The 19604-nt window shown below is 35.4% G+C and overlaps 1 protein-coding gene across 1 annotated transcript in view; it reads left to right on the top strand.

Moving 5' to 3' along the window:
- The window catches only part of LOC123564813 (protein FAM13A-like), a 109566-nt gene that overhangs the window by 79467 nt on the left and 10495 nt on the right, over positions 1-19604 (top strand). The window contains exons 14-22 of the mRNA XM_053527603.1: positions 9495-9547; positions 10343-10424; positions 11019-11203; positions 11954-12037; positions 13161-13247; positions 13661-13726; positions 14374-14642; positions 18445-18546; positions 19162-19216. Of these exons, the coding sequence (XP_053383578.1) occupies positions 9495-9547; positions 10343-10424; positions 11019-11203; positions 11954-12037; positions 13161-13247; positions 13661-13726; positions 14374-14642; positions 18445-18546; positions 19162-19216 (983 nt within the window). The remainder of the gene's footprint in view (positions 1-9494; positions 9548-10342; positions 10425-11018; positions 11204-11953; positions 12038-13160; positions 13248-13660; positions 13727-14373; positions 14643-18444; positions 18547-19161; positions 19217-19604) is intronic.

The raw sequence follows: 19604 nt of genomic DNA on the forward strand, positions 1-19604 counted from the left end.
CAGCCCCCCGAAAGGGCGGTGCTCTTGTTTAATGTTTGGGTAGTGGGTAAATTTAAAAAAATACCATTTTTTCCTTTTGCAAAATCTTTTGTGAGTTTGTGCTCAATGTATGTGTTATGTGTGTGTGTAATATTTTCACTTTACTTGCATCAATGCACACTATGTATGTGCACGTCTAAGCACATAAGGTATGTGCAAGTGGTGATGACCAGATATTATTAATAGTCAGAATGGTTTGATATTCAAAAGTGTGTTTACCACCAATCATTGTCAGATTTCCTCTGTTCTTTCGCCACAGTGAATTCTTGCTAAGATTTTATAAAACAGATTATGTTTAGCCAAGGCCTGGAGTCAAACCAATATTGGCACGTCATAATGGCCTATGCAGTAGCAATTTTATTCACTCAGTGAAAACTTAATTACAACCGAAATAAAAGCCGTAGGTCACAACGTTTTCTGATGCCCCCTGTTATTACCATATCTCATGTCCTTAAAAGTGCATTGTTGAAAGATTAATTGAAACAATGACTAATCAATTTGTATCATGACTCAGATAATGTTTACTTTTATTAATGAAATGAATGAAAACAAAAAAGTTTCCAGATTCACACATTTTTGACAGTTGGAAGACATCTGTTTAATAATTGCTAGCTTAAATGGCACAGTAACTGATTTTAGTCATAAGTATGAGCTGATGTAATAGTCCAGTGGTGGCACTGTCTGGCTATTATACCAGGGGTCATGAATTTGAGCCCCCCCTTCCTCCCTTTTTAAAAAAAAAATTTTGAACAATCAGAAGAAGTAAAAATCTGTGTACGGTGCTTTTTAAAACCCCGAAATGCTAAAAAATGGGGGGGGTTGGGGGGGGGGGGAAAAAACGGGGGGGGGGTTTATTTTATCATTTTTATTTTAGCTTATTGTGATTTAAAAGCTTAAAAATTCGAGGGCCGCTTCCTGGAATAACCAGACGGGGGCTTGAGAATCATGATTTTACCCCAAAAGGCTCGAACCCATGACCCCTGAATTGAGTGGCCAACACCTTATCCACTAGACCACCGCTCCCCTTTGGTTTCCAATAGGGATACAGGACGGCCATCATGGTGATTTAAATAAGCTTAAAAACAAAGAAACAAGTGACATTTGTATTTTTTATGCAGTTGTGTTTTTTCTATGGATCCTGTGAGAAAAGGGTTATTTTACCCCTGTCCCCTTTTTTTTAGGGAATCACTTGTCGGAAATCTAAATGGAGTATAGTTTTATTTCTGCAGGTGAAGTCGCGTAAATGTGTTGAAATTAAGTGATATACCTGTAAGTTATATTAACAGACGAATATGGTATATCATACATCTTTTATGCTGTTGATGGAAGGAAATATATTTCTTGAAAGTGAGAGCTTTTAAGAATAAAACAGGCCAACTTTTCCTATTCTTTTTAATGACAGTTATTTCTTGTTAGGTCAAGGTCACCGTGAAGTTGCTTGCAGAACTTGAGTATTGTTGAAATATGACAAAATAACTACACATTACGCTATCTGTTTCACATAACACCAACAAATTGCAAATATATTTTAATTCATTTCACTATAAATCTTTTATTAGGAAAATGTCAAAACTATAGGGGATTTAGGGCTGAAATACTCTGTGCAGTTTTAGATCGAGGGCAAGAAATTTTGCATACAAACTTTAACAGTGCAGGAATTCAGTTACAACAGGGAGAAAATGGGCTGTATTAAATATAAATCTTAAAGCAGCTAAAGTGGAAAAACTATGTACATTTTATAGTTATAAATCAACATTTTATTTATAGTCCCCCCATTTTATGCCCCCGGCTCTATTTTATGCGAGAGGGATATATGACGTCCTGTCCTTCGTCCTCCGACGAGGTTAAACCAAATGGAACCGTTTGCTAGCTCTACCCCTTGCTAGAATGAAATTGATACAATGCGAGTAACCTTGAACATTCCCCACTTCAGACAACCCGACCCAGTTTGACCTTGACCTTGACCTATTTTTGGGCTTAGGTGTTGCTTTATATGGGCCATTCTTGGAACCAAATGGGACCGTTTTTTTTTTTAGATCAATACCCCTTGCTAGAATGACTTGATCTAATGCAGATGTAACCTGTGAACATTCCTCCTTCAAACATCACCTGAGCTCAGTTTGACCTTGCCTTGACCTCATTTTGGACTTAGGTTGCTTTATATTTGGGGCCCTCTCTTGGTTAACCAATGGGGCCGTTTCGTCTAGATTAATATTGTTTAAAAAATGATTGTACTAACAGATGTAACCTGTGACCATTCCCCATCTTAAACACACCTGACCTCAGTTTGACCCTTTACCCCGTTTGGGCTTAGGTTTCTTCGTATTGACAAGGATGCCACCAGGGGCATCAAGCGTTAATTGAACGCAGCTCCTTGTTTTAAAATGTAACTGCGTAATTAATAGATACTAAGTTTTGTCTGGAAGACCATTTTGATTTGTACTATAGTAATAATATCTGAATATTGACTGACTGATCAGAGAGTATTTCTGTATATTTTTTAAATGAATAAAAAGGGCAATGTAAGTCCTAGTTACCATTTGTTATAAACCCCCCCAAAGGCGAGGGAATATTTTGGCTTGTCTGTCCACCCGGGGCCAACCCAGGAAGCCCGGTTTGGGAAAATTTTAAAAAAAACTTCATTTACTGTTCACCACTATATGGAAAGGGGAAGTCAAGTTTCATCAGATTGCCCAAGTAAAAACCAAGTTATGGGGCCCTTTGTATTACTAGTGTTTACTATACGGGTACTTAAATATGCAATTCGCTTTTATAAATTGTGTATCTTTTACCTAGAACTATGAAACTTAAAAGAATTTAGATACCATAATGTGGAGTGAACCCCCAATTTTTGTCAGGGTCATAAGTAGTGCCCTTTTAAATGTTTTTAAAAACCACTATTTTACATAACAAACAAAACCATTGGTAGAATTTCATTAAAATTCTTTATTTTTTTTTAATGAACATTTTTATCACAGTGATTGGGGTACCCAAATCCTGGGGCACTCCACCACCCAGTCACATTAAGTTTAAAATAAAGAAAAATTTTTTGCTTCTAGAACATCCTTAACTTTTGCTGATTTTTTTGCCCTTCCCCAAACCACAGACCATTCAGCAGGGGGGTACCAAACAGAATTTGCTTGTTCTTTCCCCCTCGGTAAAGTCAGAAATCAAGTAACCGGGGACCTTTTGGGGACATTTCATCAACAATTTTTAGTCTCTCACCCAAGTTCTTTGTGCTCAAGGTGGGCTATTTTCGATCATCCTGTTTCCTGTTTGGTTCATTGTGCATTGTCAGCAATTATATTGCTTATGAAATTCTAGAGTTCAAGAATTTTGCCAAATGTTAAGGAAACTTTGTCAGGACATTTCGCCACACTAAAATATCTGATGAATTCAGTGTTGGGTCATCAGGGTCCAGTTGTTCGAAACTTTAATAGGTGATTAAGCTAACGGTTGATTTAAATTTTAGAGTTTTTTTTTTGGGATTTATACGACTTTGAAAAAAAAATGTATAGGTAAAACTAGAACAGTGAAAACAATTTACAAAAAATCAAACATCATACCTGTGTTTCTCAACAAATGTAGTATTTTGAATCAAAATTTAACTGGGGGTTAGTTTAACAGCCGGGTTAAAATTTTGAACAACCCGGCCCCTGGTGTCTGTAAGTAAGACGGTAGGTCATATCAAAGAAAAGTCTTAACTGTCAAGTCCCGTTTTTTTTTATCTACATGAATCTTAGTCTATCAAGTGTGAAACTAGATCAGCTTGGGCCAAAAATTTGTTTTAGGGCATCAAAAATGCCCTTTCAACTGCAGAGGCCACTTTCCCACCCGATATACATTAAGCCCGGGGTTTTAAAGTTTTTTCTTTTATGTAATCTAGGCCAAGTTTGATATTATGTGGAGTAAAACAAATATTTTTTCTTGAGCCTTTTTTCTCTCAAGATGTCACATTTTCTGCCTCTGGTCAAAATATTTATCTTTATGAATTTAAGTTCTAAACTGGGTCATTTATATTTGAGAACAAGGTCAGAATGTCATAGAAAAAAAACCCGTTTAATCAAGGCCACATTTTCCTCCCCGAATAACATAAACCTGGGCAGAAATTTGGGTTTGCTTTAAATGTTTATATACATGGAAAATTAAGCCAAGTGTTATTTTTTCAGGGCCTTTTAAAGAAGGTAATCAGGGCCTTCATGTTAAAAGTTGCATTTTGAATCTTTAAAAATTATTTTTTTGCTGAACTTTTTAGAGCCTTTTTTTTATCCCCCGCCACAAGTGGGGGGTTATGGGTGGTCTCCATCCATCCTTCCCTCTGTCCCTAACATTTTATTCCCCCTCGTATCTCCTAAATCCTTGGAAGGATTTTCATGAAAATCAAGACTACGTGCAGAACCCATGAGTCAGCCATGTCGGCTCAAGGTCAAAGGTTTGAGCCTTCCATTTCATGTCCCCTCTGTATCTCCTAAACCCCTTGAAGGATAATCATTAAACTTGGGTCAAATGATCACCTCATCAAACATGGCAGAACGCATGATAGCCATGTCGTAAGGTCAAAGGGTTTTAGCCTTCCATTTCATTCCCCCCTTAAAACTCCCCAAACCCCCTTTAAGAATAAACTTAAACTTTGGGGCAAATGATCACCCCCTCAAGACTGTGCAAACCAATCAGCCATGTCGCTCAAGTCAAAGTTTGAGCCTTTCCCTTTCATGTCCCCTTGTTCTCCTAAACCTTGAAGGGTAAACCCTTAAAATTGGGTCAAAGATCACCTCATCAAGACATTGGAAAACCTGATCAGCCAGTCGGCTCAAGGCAAAGGTTTAGCCTTCCCTTTAGTCCCCCTATATCTCCTAAACCCCTAAAGGGTAATCTTAAACTTGGGTCAAAAGACACCTCAACAAACATGTGAACTCTTTAGTCAGCCATGCGGGCCCAAGGGCAAGGTCACAAACAAAGGGCAAAGGTTTTTGCCCTTCCATTTTGTCCCACCTAATTCCTAAACCCCTTTAAGGATAATATGAAATTGGGGGCAAATGAAAAACCATCAAGACAATGTTTAGTAACCCTGAGCCACCATTTGGCTCAATGTCAAGGGGCACAACTCAAGGGCAAAGGATTTAGCCAAAATCCAAACACGGCGGGGGATAAAGTTCTTTCAGACTGCCTTTTTTTTGTACTACATGTCCATATGTATTTTTTTTTAAAAACCCTTTACTAACCTGATACGATTTTAAAGGGAAAATTTAATACACTTTAGGGTCAAAATATTGGGAATATGACCCGATTCCCATCATGCTTACTATAAAAAAGAAACAGCAAAAAAAAAACACAGCACATCAGATTGCAATATTTCATTTTTTTTTTCCCCCACCCCTAGTACACAGGGATACAGACTTGTTTTCATTATTTATTTAAAAATCTTTTTTTTTCATTTTTTATGGTTTTGGAAAAAAAAGTAAAGTAAAGGGCAAAAACAATTATAGAACTAAATTTAGCAGCGTTTTAAATTTTTATTTAGTTCTCCAAACCCCCCCAAACCCCCCTGTACCCTGTAGCAGAAAAGAGATGGTGATTTTACCCCCACCATGCTGGGGCCCAATTTATCTGCCCTTGTGACCAATTTGATCATGACACCTGCACACGGGAGTCTGACATATCTCACATTTTCTGTTTTAGTATGTCTGTTTTGGTAACAACCCCTTTTAAAAAGTTTAATGGCAGTTCAAAAGAAATGTTACAAGTTCTTTTTAAAAATTTAGCAGGGGAAGGTTAAATACTTTTCTCGTTTAACTACAAGCAAAATTTTTTTTGCTCACCGAGCACAAAGTGCTTTAAAAGGGAGCTTTTGTGAAGCCCTGTGTCTTCTCCCGCCGCACAACATTTTGACTTTAACACTCTTTAGGTCACAATTTTGGCCCAAAATTAATGAAATTGGTCAGAATGTTACCCCAAATAAAATCTTGGACAGTTCATATTGGGGGCTCTGGGATCCAAAAAATAGGGCACCAGGTCAAACAAAGGAAAAGCTTTTTAAATCTCTAGAGGGCACAATTTTGGCCCCAAACTTGAAACTTGGTCAAATGTTACCCTCAATAAAAACTTTGGTGAGTTTGTATTGGGTCATCGGGGTCAAAACAGGTCACAGGTCAAATCAAAAGGAAAAATTGTTAAAGCTCTTTAGGTCACAATTTTTTGGACCAATCTTTAAGGAACTTTGGTCAAATATTAATTTCAATAAAACTTGGACGAGTTAGATAGGGTCTCTGGGTCAAAAAATAGGTCCCAGGTCAAAAACAAAGGAAAAGCTTGTTAACACTTGGGCACAATTTTGGCCCAATCTTTTTGGGAAATTGGTCGAATGTTTCCCCAGTAAAAAAACTTGGACGACATATTGTTTTTGGGGGGCAAAAACTAGGTCCCCAGGTCAAACAAAGGAAAAACAGTTAACCTGTAGAGGCCAAATTTTTTACCTACTTTAAAAAACTTGGTCAGAATGTTATCTTGATAACTATATCAAATTCAAATCTGGACATTGGGTCAAAAAATAGTCACAGGGCAAATCAAAGAAAAAAAATTTTTAAACATTTTAGAGGACACATTTTTGACTGATCTTTAGAAACATGGTCAAATTTAATCTTTATGACTTTAGGGCATGAATTGGGTCATGTGGTTCAAAAACTAGGGCACCGGGTCAAATCAAAGGGGGAAAAAAAGATTAACACTTTAGAGATCACATTTATGACCCTACTTTTTGAAACTTGGGCGGAAAGTTAACTTATGACTTTAGGTCAATAGTTCAGGTGAGCGATACAGGGCCTTCATGGCCATCTTGTTTTTTGGAAGATTTAATTTTGTTTTTGAAACAGGATTTAGTGTCCCCTTTTCAAACTGCATCCTGTATAATTGTATTATAGCTGAATGTGTTATCATTCTGTGAAAAAATCATGATGAAAAAAATAACTGCAAAAAAAAAGCTGCAAAGCATTTGAGCGCACTTGAAAAACCAAAATAGGCTTTGTGTTCAGCCTGGGTCCCGACCAGCTACGCATCCGCGCAGTCTGTTCACTATCCATGCTGTTCGCTTTCAAAGCCTATTGCAGCTAGAGAAACCGCTAGCAAATAGCATGGATCCTGACCAGACTGCGCAGATGCGCAATCTGGTCTGGATCTATGCTGGTCGCAAACGCACTATGTTGGTTTTCTCATGGCGTGGCTCATTTGAAGATTTCATTGGTTATATGTACCTGTGTGATTTCAGTTCTGTTTTTCGAGTTCAAAATCACTTTATTTTTATTTTCGAAGAAACAAGTGGGTCACTATTAAATTTATATCTATTTGTAGAAGTACAATGAAAAAAATAAACAAAAGTTTAGAACTTGTTTTATGTACGGTTTATGTAAGAATGCTTTTACAGTCTGCATATTTATTGCTTTGCTGCACTATTTCTAAAAGATGTACAAGACAGCTTTTGTGAGATTGTATCTCGGTTAATTACCTAATCAACTAAATCCTTTAAAAATATCCCAGACTAACTACCATGGGGGGTATTTGGCACTATTTTTGGTTTTCTAATATTTTTATTTGTTTATTAGAAACGTGTAATTTGCAGTTTTTAGAATTGCGTTTTTAAAATTGATTAGCTTATTGAAATCTTTTTTAAGTAATAAAACTTTTCTTAGTAACAAAGAAAAAGAAAAGGAAATATTTTGAAGAAAATACAGTTTGATAATAGGCATGATACATGATGTAAAATTTTGTATTTCAAATTCATTTTTTCACATACAATTTTTTCAGTTTTCATTTAAAACAAATTTGTTTGGAGACAAACAGGACGTACATAGATTGAAAAATATTTTTATGGGGTTTTTTTTTGCAATAATCAAAAAAAAAATGCTAGTCTTGAATATTTAAAAAGCAAATGGCCTTTTTTGAAAAAAAACAGTAATCAGCAAAACCGGAAAGAAAACCTTACAGCACTAATTACCTTTGACAGTCAAATTGGAAATAAAACATAACATGAAAAAACCCCTCTAAAACGCTTCCTGTATACAAACTTTTTAAAAAATTTTCTTAAAAATCACTTGTGCAACAAAATTTTTAGGCTTGGGATTTTAAATATATATTTTATTAAAAATATGCTTTTTGTTTGATTCGTACTTTTTTTTAAAAAAAAAAAAACCCTTGAAATGTTTGCCATGGATCTGTAAAATCTATTTTGACAAATTTTAGAATTTAAACTGTTTTTAATTAATATTAGATTGTGAGATGCGATTTAATTGAGAGAAATTCTTTCTTCTAAACCCCCTTAAGCTGACAGAATTTCAAAAAATGCAGAAGTTTTTTGCCTTAAACCTACAAAATTCAGTGTTAAAATTGCATTTTAAATTTTTTGTGCAAGATATTATTTTTTGCTGATAGGGCATTTGGCAATCAGTTTATATTTATATAGATACAAAAAGCACCAATGTTTATAGCTTTTAGATATATCATTTATATAGCTGCATGCCTTTAAATGAATGAAACTCGTGTTACTTTTAAGCACATTGAATGCTTTTTTTTTTTCAGTAAAATAAATTTTTTATAAGTTTTTGTATTATCGCAACACGCACTGATATTTTTGTCATATCTTTATCCGCTTTTTAGAATGCTTGCCAATATTAAATTTCATAATTTTGAAAATAGTTTAAATCCTGATATAGCCCGAAAAAGGGGGGAAAATTTCAACTGTACATCAAAAATTAAATGATATTTGATGGGGAATTTGATACAGCTCTCTTTTTTCTGTCTGTTTAGTTTTTAATTGTGATTGGAAGAATATTTATCCCAATTATGTTTAAATTTTTAGTCATGGAAACACGATGATGAAATCACCGCCAAAAAGAAGAGTCAATGAGAAAAATACAAGGTATAGATTTCAAAAATTTTTACAAGTTTCTGCTTAGCCAGGCCAGTAGCTTTTGGGCCAAGAGATAAACTTGAGTTTTTTGAACCAGTCCAGAATGCAGCTTGGGAGGTTTAGTTTCAGGATTGGCCCCAAAAAAGGTTTTAGACTGGCTCCCAGCCGAGTTTTTAGTCTTTGACCCAGGACATTTAAATTTTAAGGCTAAATACAAAACAAATTTTCACCAACACATATTATCATACAACATTATATAACTGGGGAATTCGTAATAAAGTTGTTGAGGATAATCTGGAATTATTAGCATGTATATGTAATATAGTTAGGATTAACTGACTCTTTGGTAAAAAGAAAAAATATCAACTAAAAAAAAATCAACTAAAAAAAGAGGTCAGTAGGATAAAAAAAAACAAACAACAACAAAACTTTTATACAAAGAAATAGGGGAGTATCTGGTGCCTCTGCATTGTTACCATTTATGCTTTTCGGTTTTTGTACAGTAGAAAAGTTAAAATGGCGAATAAAGTCTAAACATAACTTCTCAAAATTTCAGGCTTGAAGAAGAAAATCCGACAGTTTGAAGAGGCGTTTGAAAAGGAGGGAAAGGTTTTAAAATAAGTACTTTCTTAATCAACGGCTTTAGTTATGAAATGGGGGGTATCTCTGATTAATGGTTAAAGGCCTGATTTTAATAACTTTCCCCTCATTACTTTGGTGCAAAAGTTTGCCGATTGTAGAATTCTTTTAAACTTTTGTGAACGAGAGGTTGTGGTTTTAACCAGGTGCCACCCTTGATGAAAAAAAAGCCTTTCCCTTTAAAAGGGGAAAAGGGGGAAAACCCTATGGCCCCATAAAGAAAAAAGAAAAGGTCAAAAAATTTTTAGAAAGTGAAGCTAAATTTGTGTATGTTTTGTCTGTGACATGTGAAAATGTTATTCTAGTGTCTAAACAGCATTCCTTTATGGGAACATTGGTGAACTGTGGGAGTTGATATTTGGAAACAGAAATATATCATCAAATTAGTAGTTCAAATTTATTTAGTTTTGCACAGATATTAAAACAAACAAGTAGTTTTCCAGTCTGTATCAATTTCAGTAGGCCACAAATATAACTTTTTCCATTAATGTTATTTTCTGGAGAATGCCACTATAATGTTTACCTTGGCTTACTACTGTCACTACATTTGCGTGACAGATTTTATCTTGATAGGGGATATTAATGAAATATTTGAATGCAGACAATAGAAACTAAAAGCAGTCTACTTTTAAGTCACTCTGTTCCCCCATAGTCTGAGAAGTGTGATTTTTTTTTCAAATATTTGAAAGGTGTACTTCATGTTATATACATGTAAACGCTGTATATATTTTAATGAAAATAGTAATGTGGGTGATTATATTACAGCCATCGCATGCTGAGAAGGCAGCTAAACCAGAGATAAAGAAGTTTATGATGGAGCTGAGTAGGACAAGAAAAGAAGCTAAAAGTAAGTGGTTTATAAAAAATTGTTTTTATTTTATACATAATTTATTTTAGGTCAGTTGTGAAAAAAGTTCTACAACTTATATTAATCACTCTCGACACCTCATTCCTGATGGAATCCATCGCCACGAGGGTATGAGAGAAGAGGCCAGTTTCCCTCTTAATGCAGAGCGCCAAGCAAGGGAGCTACTGGTACCATTTTTCACGTCTTTGGTATGACGCGACTGGGGATCGAACCAACGACCTCTCGCACTCGAAGCAGACGCTCTACTACTAGGCTATCAAGTGGTTAAAAAAATTGTTTTTGAATGCAAATATAATTTAAGAGCTAATGTACTAAGAATCTTCACTTAGTCAACAAAGGTGTTCTACTTGATCAATGTTATTCCTTGTATTGAAAACAGACTGTTTATTAATTCATGGGTCTGTGATTCTGTTGTAGACAAGTATCATTTTTTGTTTGATTTTGCAAGTTCAGAATATCAAAGGTCTTCAGATTTGTCTGAGTGTTGACTAATAGAGATGACAGAGAATGAAATTGGTCCTTTTGTTTTTGGAAAATGTGAGAAAGTATTAGAACATTCCATTTTGCTTTTAGAATTGAAAGAAGAGGCTGAGATGGGTTCACGGTCCCGGCATGGTAGTGGTGCTTCCTCCACAGGTGAGCGGACGGATCCGCCTGACTTCCTCCTAAATGATCCGAGTATGTCACAGACATTGGATGTAATACTGAAAAAGCTGAAAGAGAAAAGGAAAGAGTCCCAGAGGCCTGAGGATATTGAGGTACAGTGTACAAGTTTTTTTAAGGGTTACAAGACACCCTCACAAGAGTTACAAGAGAAATCTTGTCATAATTTGTGCCACAAAAATTCCACTCTGTAATAACCATACATTTGTATTGGTATTGGTATATTCAGTTGAATTTGTACGGCCTCAGCATTAAGAACAAAACAAAACCTGGCATATAAATTTATTATATAGCAATACATGTTAATCCAAAGGCGAATAAAGTTCACCTTGATACTCTGGGAAGTATTCTTAGAAGCCGAAGAATTTTTAGCTTGACCATACAAAAAATAGAAAGAGCTATTCCACTGGAACATGCATTATAGTGGGCATCCTGATTTGGTTAAGTTTTGATTGTAATATGGTATCTCAGTATCCAATTAATGGGAATGGATTGAAACTTATCACATTTGTTCATTTTAATGATCTGAGATAAAGTGCACATGTTCGATCTATTTTGCATTTTAACTATTAAAGTTATGTCCCCTTTTCAACTTAGCAGATTTGTTATCTCTTTAAGTATCAGAAGAGTTTAATGTGTCAACTGAAAGTTATTGCCTCTTTTGTACTTATATAACATGTCTATGTTTTCATTATTTTAATTTCTTTTGTTGACAAAGATTTTGTTTAGTCAAGCATTTCTGTCCACAAAGAGCTCTTGTGATTTTAGATAGTTTTATCTTCAGTTTATTGTTGTCACTCTCTTATTCTACAAAGACTCACTATTACTCTTGATATATATTTCAGCTGATGAAACATGAACAGGTACAGGATGAGAAACTGGCAGTACAGAAAGCTCTACTTCATTTTGAAGGAATTCATGGCCGACCGGTAAGATTTTTTGATTGTGGGGAATGTAGATTAACCCTTATCATGCTTGACACAATTGATTCTGACCAGTACAGATCATGATTAGCCATGCAGTCTGATCATGACCTGCACTGTTTGCCATTTAGTCAGGTTCATTGTAGAAATTTAGCACGGAATTGGTTAAGTTAAAAAAAATTGAAGTAATACCAGTTTTACGTGTGTTTGATTTAAGACCTTTAGTCATGATTGTTGTGATTTGCTCAGTCGCAACCTCTATGATATAGGAGAAAATTTTGTTGTTTTGGCCCAAACAACTGTATCACAAAGACTCTTACTTTATGTATTTCCAGTTTTACCTCCAGCCTGATGGCGGCAAATGATTCTGCCTTTGCAACCAGTGCAGACCAAGATCCGAGCAGGCTGATTATGGTCTGCACTGTTTGCTATTCAGTCAGTAAATTTTCAGTGAGCACCCCTTTGAATAATAAGTGGTACTGCCCAAATTGAATGATGGGCCAGTCCACTTTAGAAATATAGCAGGGTAAAATAGATGGGAATTTTATTTGTTCATTTGAATTGGAATGTACGATTTGTTTGAGTATGGGTTATGAAACATTACATGGGTTATGATACATCACATGGTATGTGAAACATTACATAGTATATGATATATTACAAAGTATGTGTACCATACATTAAAAGGTATATGATGCATTACATGGTATATGATATTAAAATGTGTGTGATGCATGACACAGAATTCGACAAATCACACAGTGTATAGCCCATAACAAGGTGTATGATATATTAACTGGTACCTAATACACAGTGTACGATACAGTCACAGTATACAATTACCCGGTATATGATACATTGTAGGGAATATGATATATTACAAAATATATGATACACTACACAATGTATGATACACTACAGAAATTATATAGGATACACAAGGAAATGTATGAACTACACAATGTATGATACAGTACATGGTATATGATATATTACACTGTACATGATACAATACACAGTATATGAATGATTCAATTATTACACAGTATATGAAAAACAGAGGTTGTAGTAAACATTTCACAGCTTTAAAGCAATGATAAGATTTTCTAACATACACTGTTAATTTCAGAAATCGAAAGATGAAAAAGATTTGATGAGACCACTTTATGATAGATACCGAACAATAAAACGATTGTTGTCACGGCAACCAATGTCAGTAAGTATATTTGAAGGAGGGATCTGTCTTCTGTTAACCCACTATATCACTATATTTGCGAGGCCCTACATCTCGCGAAAATTAATCCTTGCATAAATATTCACCATTAGTATAATTCAAATGAAAGTAGGATACCATTTTTACAATTTCGCGAATATTGAATGTTGCAAACATACTCAAAATTTCAAATTCACAACATTTTGACCGAGCGGAAATATGTGCTTTTACAGTATATCTGTAGTGTAATTTTCTGATAGGCAAGGTCAGATAGGTTACCAGATCTACAAATAGATAAGTGGCCTTTGACAGAGTGGCCTATGACAGAGTTAATATAACTGTTGAAAAGAGATGAGCACTATTGACAATAACATTGTTGATATAAACACAAACAAAAATTTGCTCTATGATTTCAGCCAAGAGGAAACTTGGAGCTTCAGTCAGTTCCTGAAGATAAACCTATTGATATTCACTCAAAATTTGTAAGTTTATAGCTTATTTTGTGCGATGCAGTTTTTAAGGATTATCTATTCTTTGTTTGTTTGTTTGTTTTGGGTTTAACGCCGTTTTTCAACAGTATGTCAGTTACGTAACAGCGGGCAGTTAACCTAACCAGTGTTCCTGGATTTTGTACCAGTATAAACCTGTTCTCTGCAAATAACTGCCAATTCCCCACATGAATCAGAGGTGGCGGACGGTAGATCTTATCTATTCTTTAAATAAATATAGATAGTTAATTAGTTTCACAATATTTGGACATCATTTTGATCTCTGTAGGAGAAGTTTTGATGTTGTTATTACAAGTTATATTTGATGTTAGGGGGTTTATTTTTTTTGTGAACCAACTGTATGTATCAAAGAACTGGTCAGATTTCTAGGGTATTAAATTCTCAGAAGTGTCAGTATGAAATTTGTGTCAAAAATATTGATAATACTTTGGCTGTTTTGGTTTTGTGCTCTTTGATTTATTTCATTTTTGTCAGTTTGTCATTTCTGTCCTTAACAATCATGAAGTAAATTAAGAGATTTAATTTTTATTCAGACCAAGTTTACATTACTGCTTTACATCCAACATTTAAAAGATTAATTTGCCAGTTTGTAGTAACCCCATTTCTTAATGTTTACCAAGGATGAGGAGCACATTTTTTCTGAGAACAGACAGACCATGTCAATCCGAGTGCCGACAGCGGTAATGGAGAATGACGAGGAAGATGAACATGTGGCACCACTTGGTACGATGGAATTTGCCGTCACGCGGGACTTCTCAATATTGAAACAACGGCCGCTATCAGTGGATGACCAGGGACCTCATTCTCCGAAAGCTCGTCGGAAACTGGAGTTACGGGAAGACATAGAAAATAGAAACACAACACACTCAAATCTCCATGAATTAGCTGTGTATGTAGACTGTGTTATTGTATTTGTTAAAATACAAATTTGCGCTGAAAATAGAGTATATCACCTTAAACTTACCATGATATGCACTCTTACTAATCTATAAGTCATATCAATAATTTGGAAAATGAAGAACTTTGTTTTTAAAGTGTTTTCATGTTCAGTTAAAACAAACAAGTTCTTTAGTTCCAGCAAAGTATCATGTACTTGATTTTAAGGTTTTTAAAAATTCAGTTGGTGTGAGACAAAAATCAGGTCTAACATCACTTCAAGCAGCACTACCAAACTTGGAGGTCAAAGTTCAGTAGGGTTTTTTCCTGTGTGGTCCATTACTCTGCCATCTGTCAAGGGATTTTAATACTGTTTGGCACAAATATTTCCAAGAATGAAACAACTGGTGCAGAACACCCGTAACCCCTGCTCAAAGATCAAGGTCATAATTTATGTCCAAAGTTCAATAGGGTTTTTTCTCTGTCTGGATTGTAACAAATTTGACAAAACATATACCCTGATATTACATATCAGTTACCACTTCCATTCAGATGAAGCTGTATTGTGGGGATGCACTTTTTATGCGCCCGTCTCTGAAAGAGCCGGGCGTATTCTGTGAACACCCATGGCGGGCGGCGTCCAAAGCATATCCGCTTTAGCTTTTTAGCTCACCTGAGCCAAAAGCTCATGGTGAGCCTTGTGACTGTTTGATGTCCATCATCCATCAACAATTTCTAAAAAAATCTTCTTGAAAACCACTGGGCAGATTTACACCAAACTTCACAGGAATTGAAATTAAATTGAATTAAAAGAATTGAACTCCACGCAGAACTCTGGTTTCCATGGCATCCAAAAGGAAAAACTTAAAAAATCTTCGTGTCCAAAATTGCAAGGTGTAGAGCCTCGATATTTGGCATGTGACATCATCTAATGGTCTTCAGTGAAGACTGTTCAAATTATGCGCCTGGGCTGAAAAGAGGCCCAACCCTGGGGGTCCCAAGTTTTACATAGATTTATATAGGAAAAAAATTTAAAAATCTTCTTGTCTGAAACCACAGGACCTAGTCCGTCCTTTGATATTTGGTATGTAGCATTGCTTTATGGTCCTCTACCAAAACTGTTCAAATTGTAACCCTGGGTTGAAAAAAAGCCCCGCCCCAAGGGGTCTCAGGTTTTACATAGACTTATATAGGAAAAAACTTTAAAAAATCTTCTTGCCTGAAACTGCAAGGCCTATGCTTTTGATATTTGGTATGTTGCATTGCCTTGTTGTCCTCTACAAAAATTATTCAAATTATTACCATGGGGTGTAAAGAAGCCCCGCCCCTTGGGTCCAAAGTTTTACATAGACTTGTATAGGAAAAATCTTCTTGCCTGAAACTGCAAGGCCTAGGCTTTTGATATTTGGTATGTAGCATTTACTTGTGGTCCTATACCAAAATTGTTCAGATTATGCCCCTGGGTCAAAAAGAGGTCCTGCCCTGGGGGTCCCAATTTTTACATCGACTTATATAGGAAAAAACTTTAAAATCTTTAAGATACAGCCTTGAAATTTGGGTGACATGTACAGTTTTGCACACTGATCTAAAACTGACTTTCAATGACCATGAATAGTTAATATTTTAGCATCAGTTTGACATTTGATACATGTAGCTCATATTACTCAGGTGAGCGATCCAGGGTCATTATGACCCTCTTGTTTATTTTTTTATCTTGTAAATCAGCCTGAGAAGTTAAAAATTGGTGTAAAAAAAAACGAGAAATCAGCAAGTTTCGAAGGCCTGCTTGATTTGATTAACATGAATTTGTGAGGGGAATATGTGAACTATACCTAAATCAAGTTGAGGTTATTCCTTTTTAGCTCACCTGTCACAAAGTGACAAGGTGAGCTTTTGTGATCGCGCGGTGTCCGTCGTCCGTGCGTGCGTCCGTGTGTGCGTGCGTGCGTCCGTCCGTAAACTTTTGCTTGTGACCACTCTAGAGGTCACATTTTTCATGGGATCTTTATGAAAGTTGGTCAGAATGTTCATATTGATGATATCTAGGTCAAGTTCGAAACTGGGTCACGTGCCTTCAGAAACTAGGTCAGTAGGTCTAAAAATAGAGAAACCTTGTGACCTCTCTAGAGGCCATATATTTCACAAGATCTTCATGAAAATTGGTCAGAATGTTCATCTTGATGATATCTAGGTCAAGTTCAAAACTGGGTCACGTGCCATCAAAAACTAGGTCAGTAGGTCTAAAAATAGAAAAACCTTGTGACCTCTCTAGAGGCCATATATTTCATAAGATCTTCATGAAAATTGGTCAGAATGTTCACCTTGATGATATCTAGGTCAGGTTCGAAACTGGGTCACGTGCCATCAAAAACTAGGTCAGTAGGTCAAATAATAGAAAAACATTGTGACCTCTCTAAAGGCCATATTTTTCATGGGATCTGTATGAAAGTTGGTCTGAATGTTCATCTTTATGATATCTAGGTCAATTTCGAAACTGGGTCACTTGCGGTCAAAAAGTAGGTCAGTAGGTCTAAAAATAGAAAAACCTTGCAACCTCTCTAGAGGCCATATATTTCAAGAGATCTTCATGAAAATTGGTCAGAATGTTCACCCTGATGATATCTAGGTCAAGTTGGAAAGTGGGACACATGCCATCAAAAACTAGGTCAATAGGTCAAATAATAGAAAAACCTTGTGACCTCTCTAGAGGCCATATTTTTCATGGGATCTGTATGAAAGTTGGTCTGAATGTTCATCTTGATGATATCTAGATCAAGTTTGAAAGTGGATCACGTGCTATCAAAAACTAGGTCAGTAGGTCAAATAATAGAAAAACCTTGTGACCTCTCTAAAGGCCATATTTTTCATGGGATCTGTATGAAAGTTGGTCTGAATGTTCATCTTGATGATTTCCAGGTCAAGTTCGAAACTTGGTCACGTGCCTTAAAAAACTAGGTCAGTAGGTCTAAAAATAGAAAAACCTTGTGACCTCTCTAGAGGTCATACTTGTGAATGGATCTCCATAAAAATTGGTCAGAATGTTCACCTGGATGATGTCCAGGTCAAGTTTGAAACTGGGTCACGTGCCTTAAAAAACTAGGTCAGTAGGTCAAATAATAAAAAAACCTTGTGACCTCTCTAGAGGCCATACTTTTCATGGGATCTGTATGAAAGTTGGTCTGAATGTTCATCTTGATGATATCTAGGTCAAGTTTGAAACTGGGTCAGCTGCAGTCAAAAACTAGGTGAGTAGGTCTAAAATTATTAAAATCTTTTGACCTCTCTAGAGGCCATATTTTTCAATGGATCTTCATAAAAATTGATCTGAATGTTCACCTTGATGATATCTAAGTCAGTTTCGAAACTGGGTCACGTGCGGTCAAATACTAGGCCAGTAGGTATTAAAATAGAAAAACCTTGTGACCTCTTTAGAGGCCATATTTTTCATGAGATTTTCATGAAAATTAGTGAGAATGTTCACCTTGATGATATCTAGTTAAAATTCAAAACAGGGTCACATACCTTTGAAAACTAGGTCAATAGGTCAAATAATAAAAAAACTTGTGACTTCTCTAGAGACCATATTTTTCAATGGATCTTCATGAAAATTGGTCAGAATTTTTATCTTGATAATATCTAGGTAGGTTTAAAACTGGGTCACATGAGCTCAAAAACTAGGTCACTATGTCAAATAATAGAAAAAACAACGTCATACTCAAAACTGGGTCATGTGGGAAGAGGTGAGCGATTCAGGACCATCATGGTCCTCTTGTTATTTGAAATATCTGATTTAGTTTCGAACTTTCTATTTGCAGGCCTGAATTACAGGATGAGCTTATTCGGTCTCGGAATACAAAGAAAAGATTAAGGAAAACACTTCGAGATTTTGAAGAAGCTTTTCACAGAAAAACAGGAAGGTAAATATATAGCTATTTTGTGTTTATTTTCTGTACTACTTGGCTATAAAATGATCCGTGTAATAGAAGTAGTGCTAGAGATCAATCAGTGACGTAAATAATAATTCTACCTTGCATTCATCTATACACCTGTATGACACAAATTAAAAGGAACAGTGTAGTAACTGTATGGTTAAAAACTTAGTGATAAGTCACTTCATTGTAATGTCAATTTTCATGAAATTGAATGAAAAATATCTGAAAGTCTTAAACAACATGCTCCAAAATGATAAAATCAAGACAGTATTGTACTCTGTCATAAATATTATAATTATATAAGCATCCAATGCTAGTTTTTGAATTGTTTCTCATAGTTCACAATTTGAGTTACTATCTCTACATGTAAGAGTAGGAACAGTTTTGAAAAGGGTTAAAGTTTAGGGGCATTTATAGGAATTTTAGTGTACATAAAAATAGATCTAAGTATTTATTGTTGAGTTTCATGTAAGATGGACGTGTTGCTCGTGATAAAAATATATAATAGTTAAATAACAAGCTTCACAAATTGTTGTATTTTGAAGTGTTAGAGAAGATAATTCTGCTTAAAGTGATTCATTTGATGTATTTCTATTGTAGAAAAGTTGTTAGAGATGACAGAATACCTATGCAAACAGAATATAATGAATATAAGGTAAGTCTTTCTAGAAAGCTTGTAAGTTATTTTGGTAGTTTGTTTTACAAATTCCTCAAATAAGTTAGAGAATTAGGGGTAGAGGACAAAGAACTACGGACACATATACTTCCGTCAAATCAAGCTCCTGACTTTAGTTGTTGAGTAACTTGTGAAGATTTCAACATTAACAATGTATAAAGGATAATTGACAGCTTTTGTTTTATGAGACTAAAGTGAACACCCAACATGTCTCTTGATTCTAAGCTCAGCTTTGTTAGGAGTAGGTGGAACTATTGCACTCATTCATTCATCAGCGTCCTCGTTTCGATTTAGATTAATATTTATATGTAGATGGTATCTCGGTAACCACTTGTGGGAACAGATTGAAACTTCAAATGCTTGTTCT

The sequence above is a fragment of the Mercenaria mercenaria genome, chromosome 2 (genome assembly GCF_021730395.1).
Source record: "Mercenaria mercenaria strain notata chromosome 2, MADL_Memer_1, whole genome shotgun sequence".
Classification (NCBI taxonomy): Eukaryota; Metazoa; Mollusca; class Bivalvia; order Venerida; family Veneridae; genus Mercenaria; species Mercenaria mercenaria.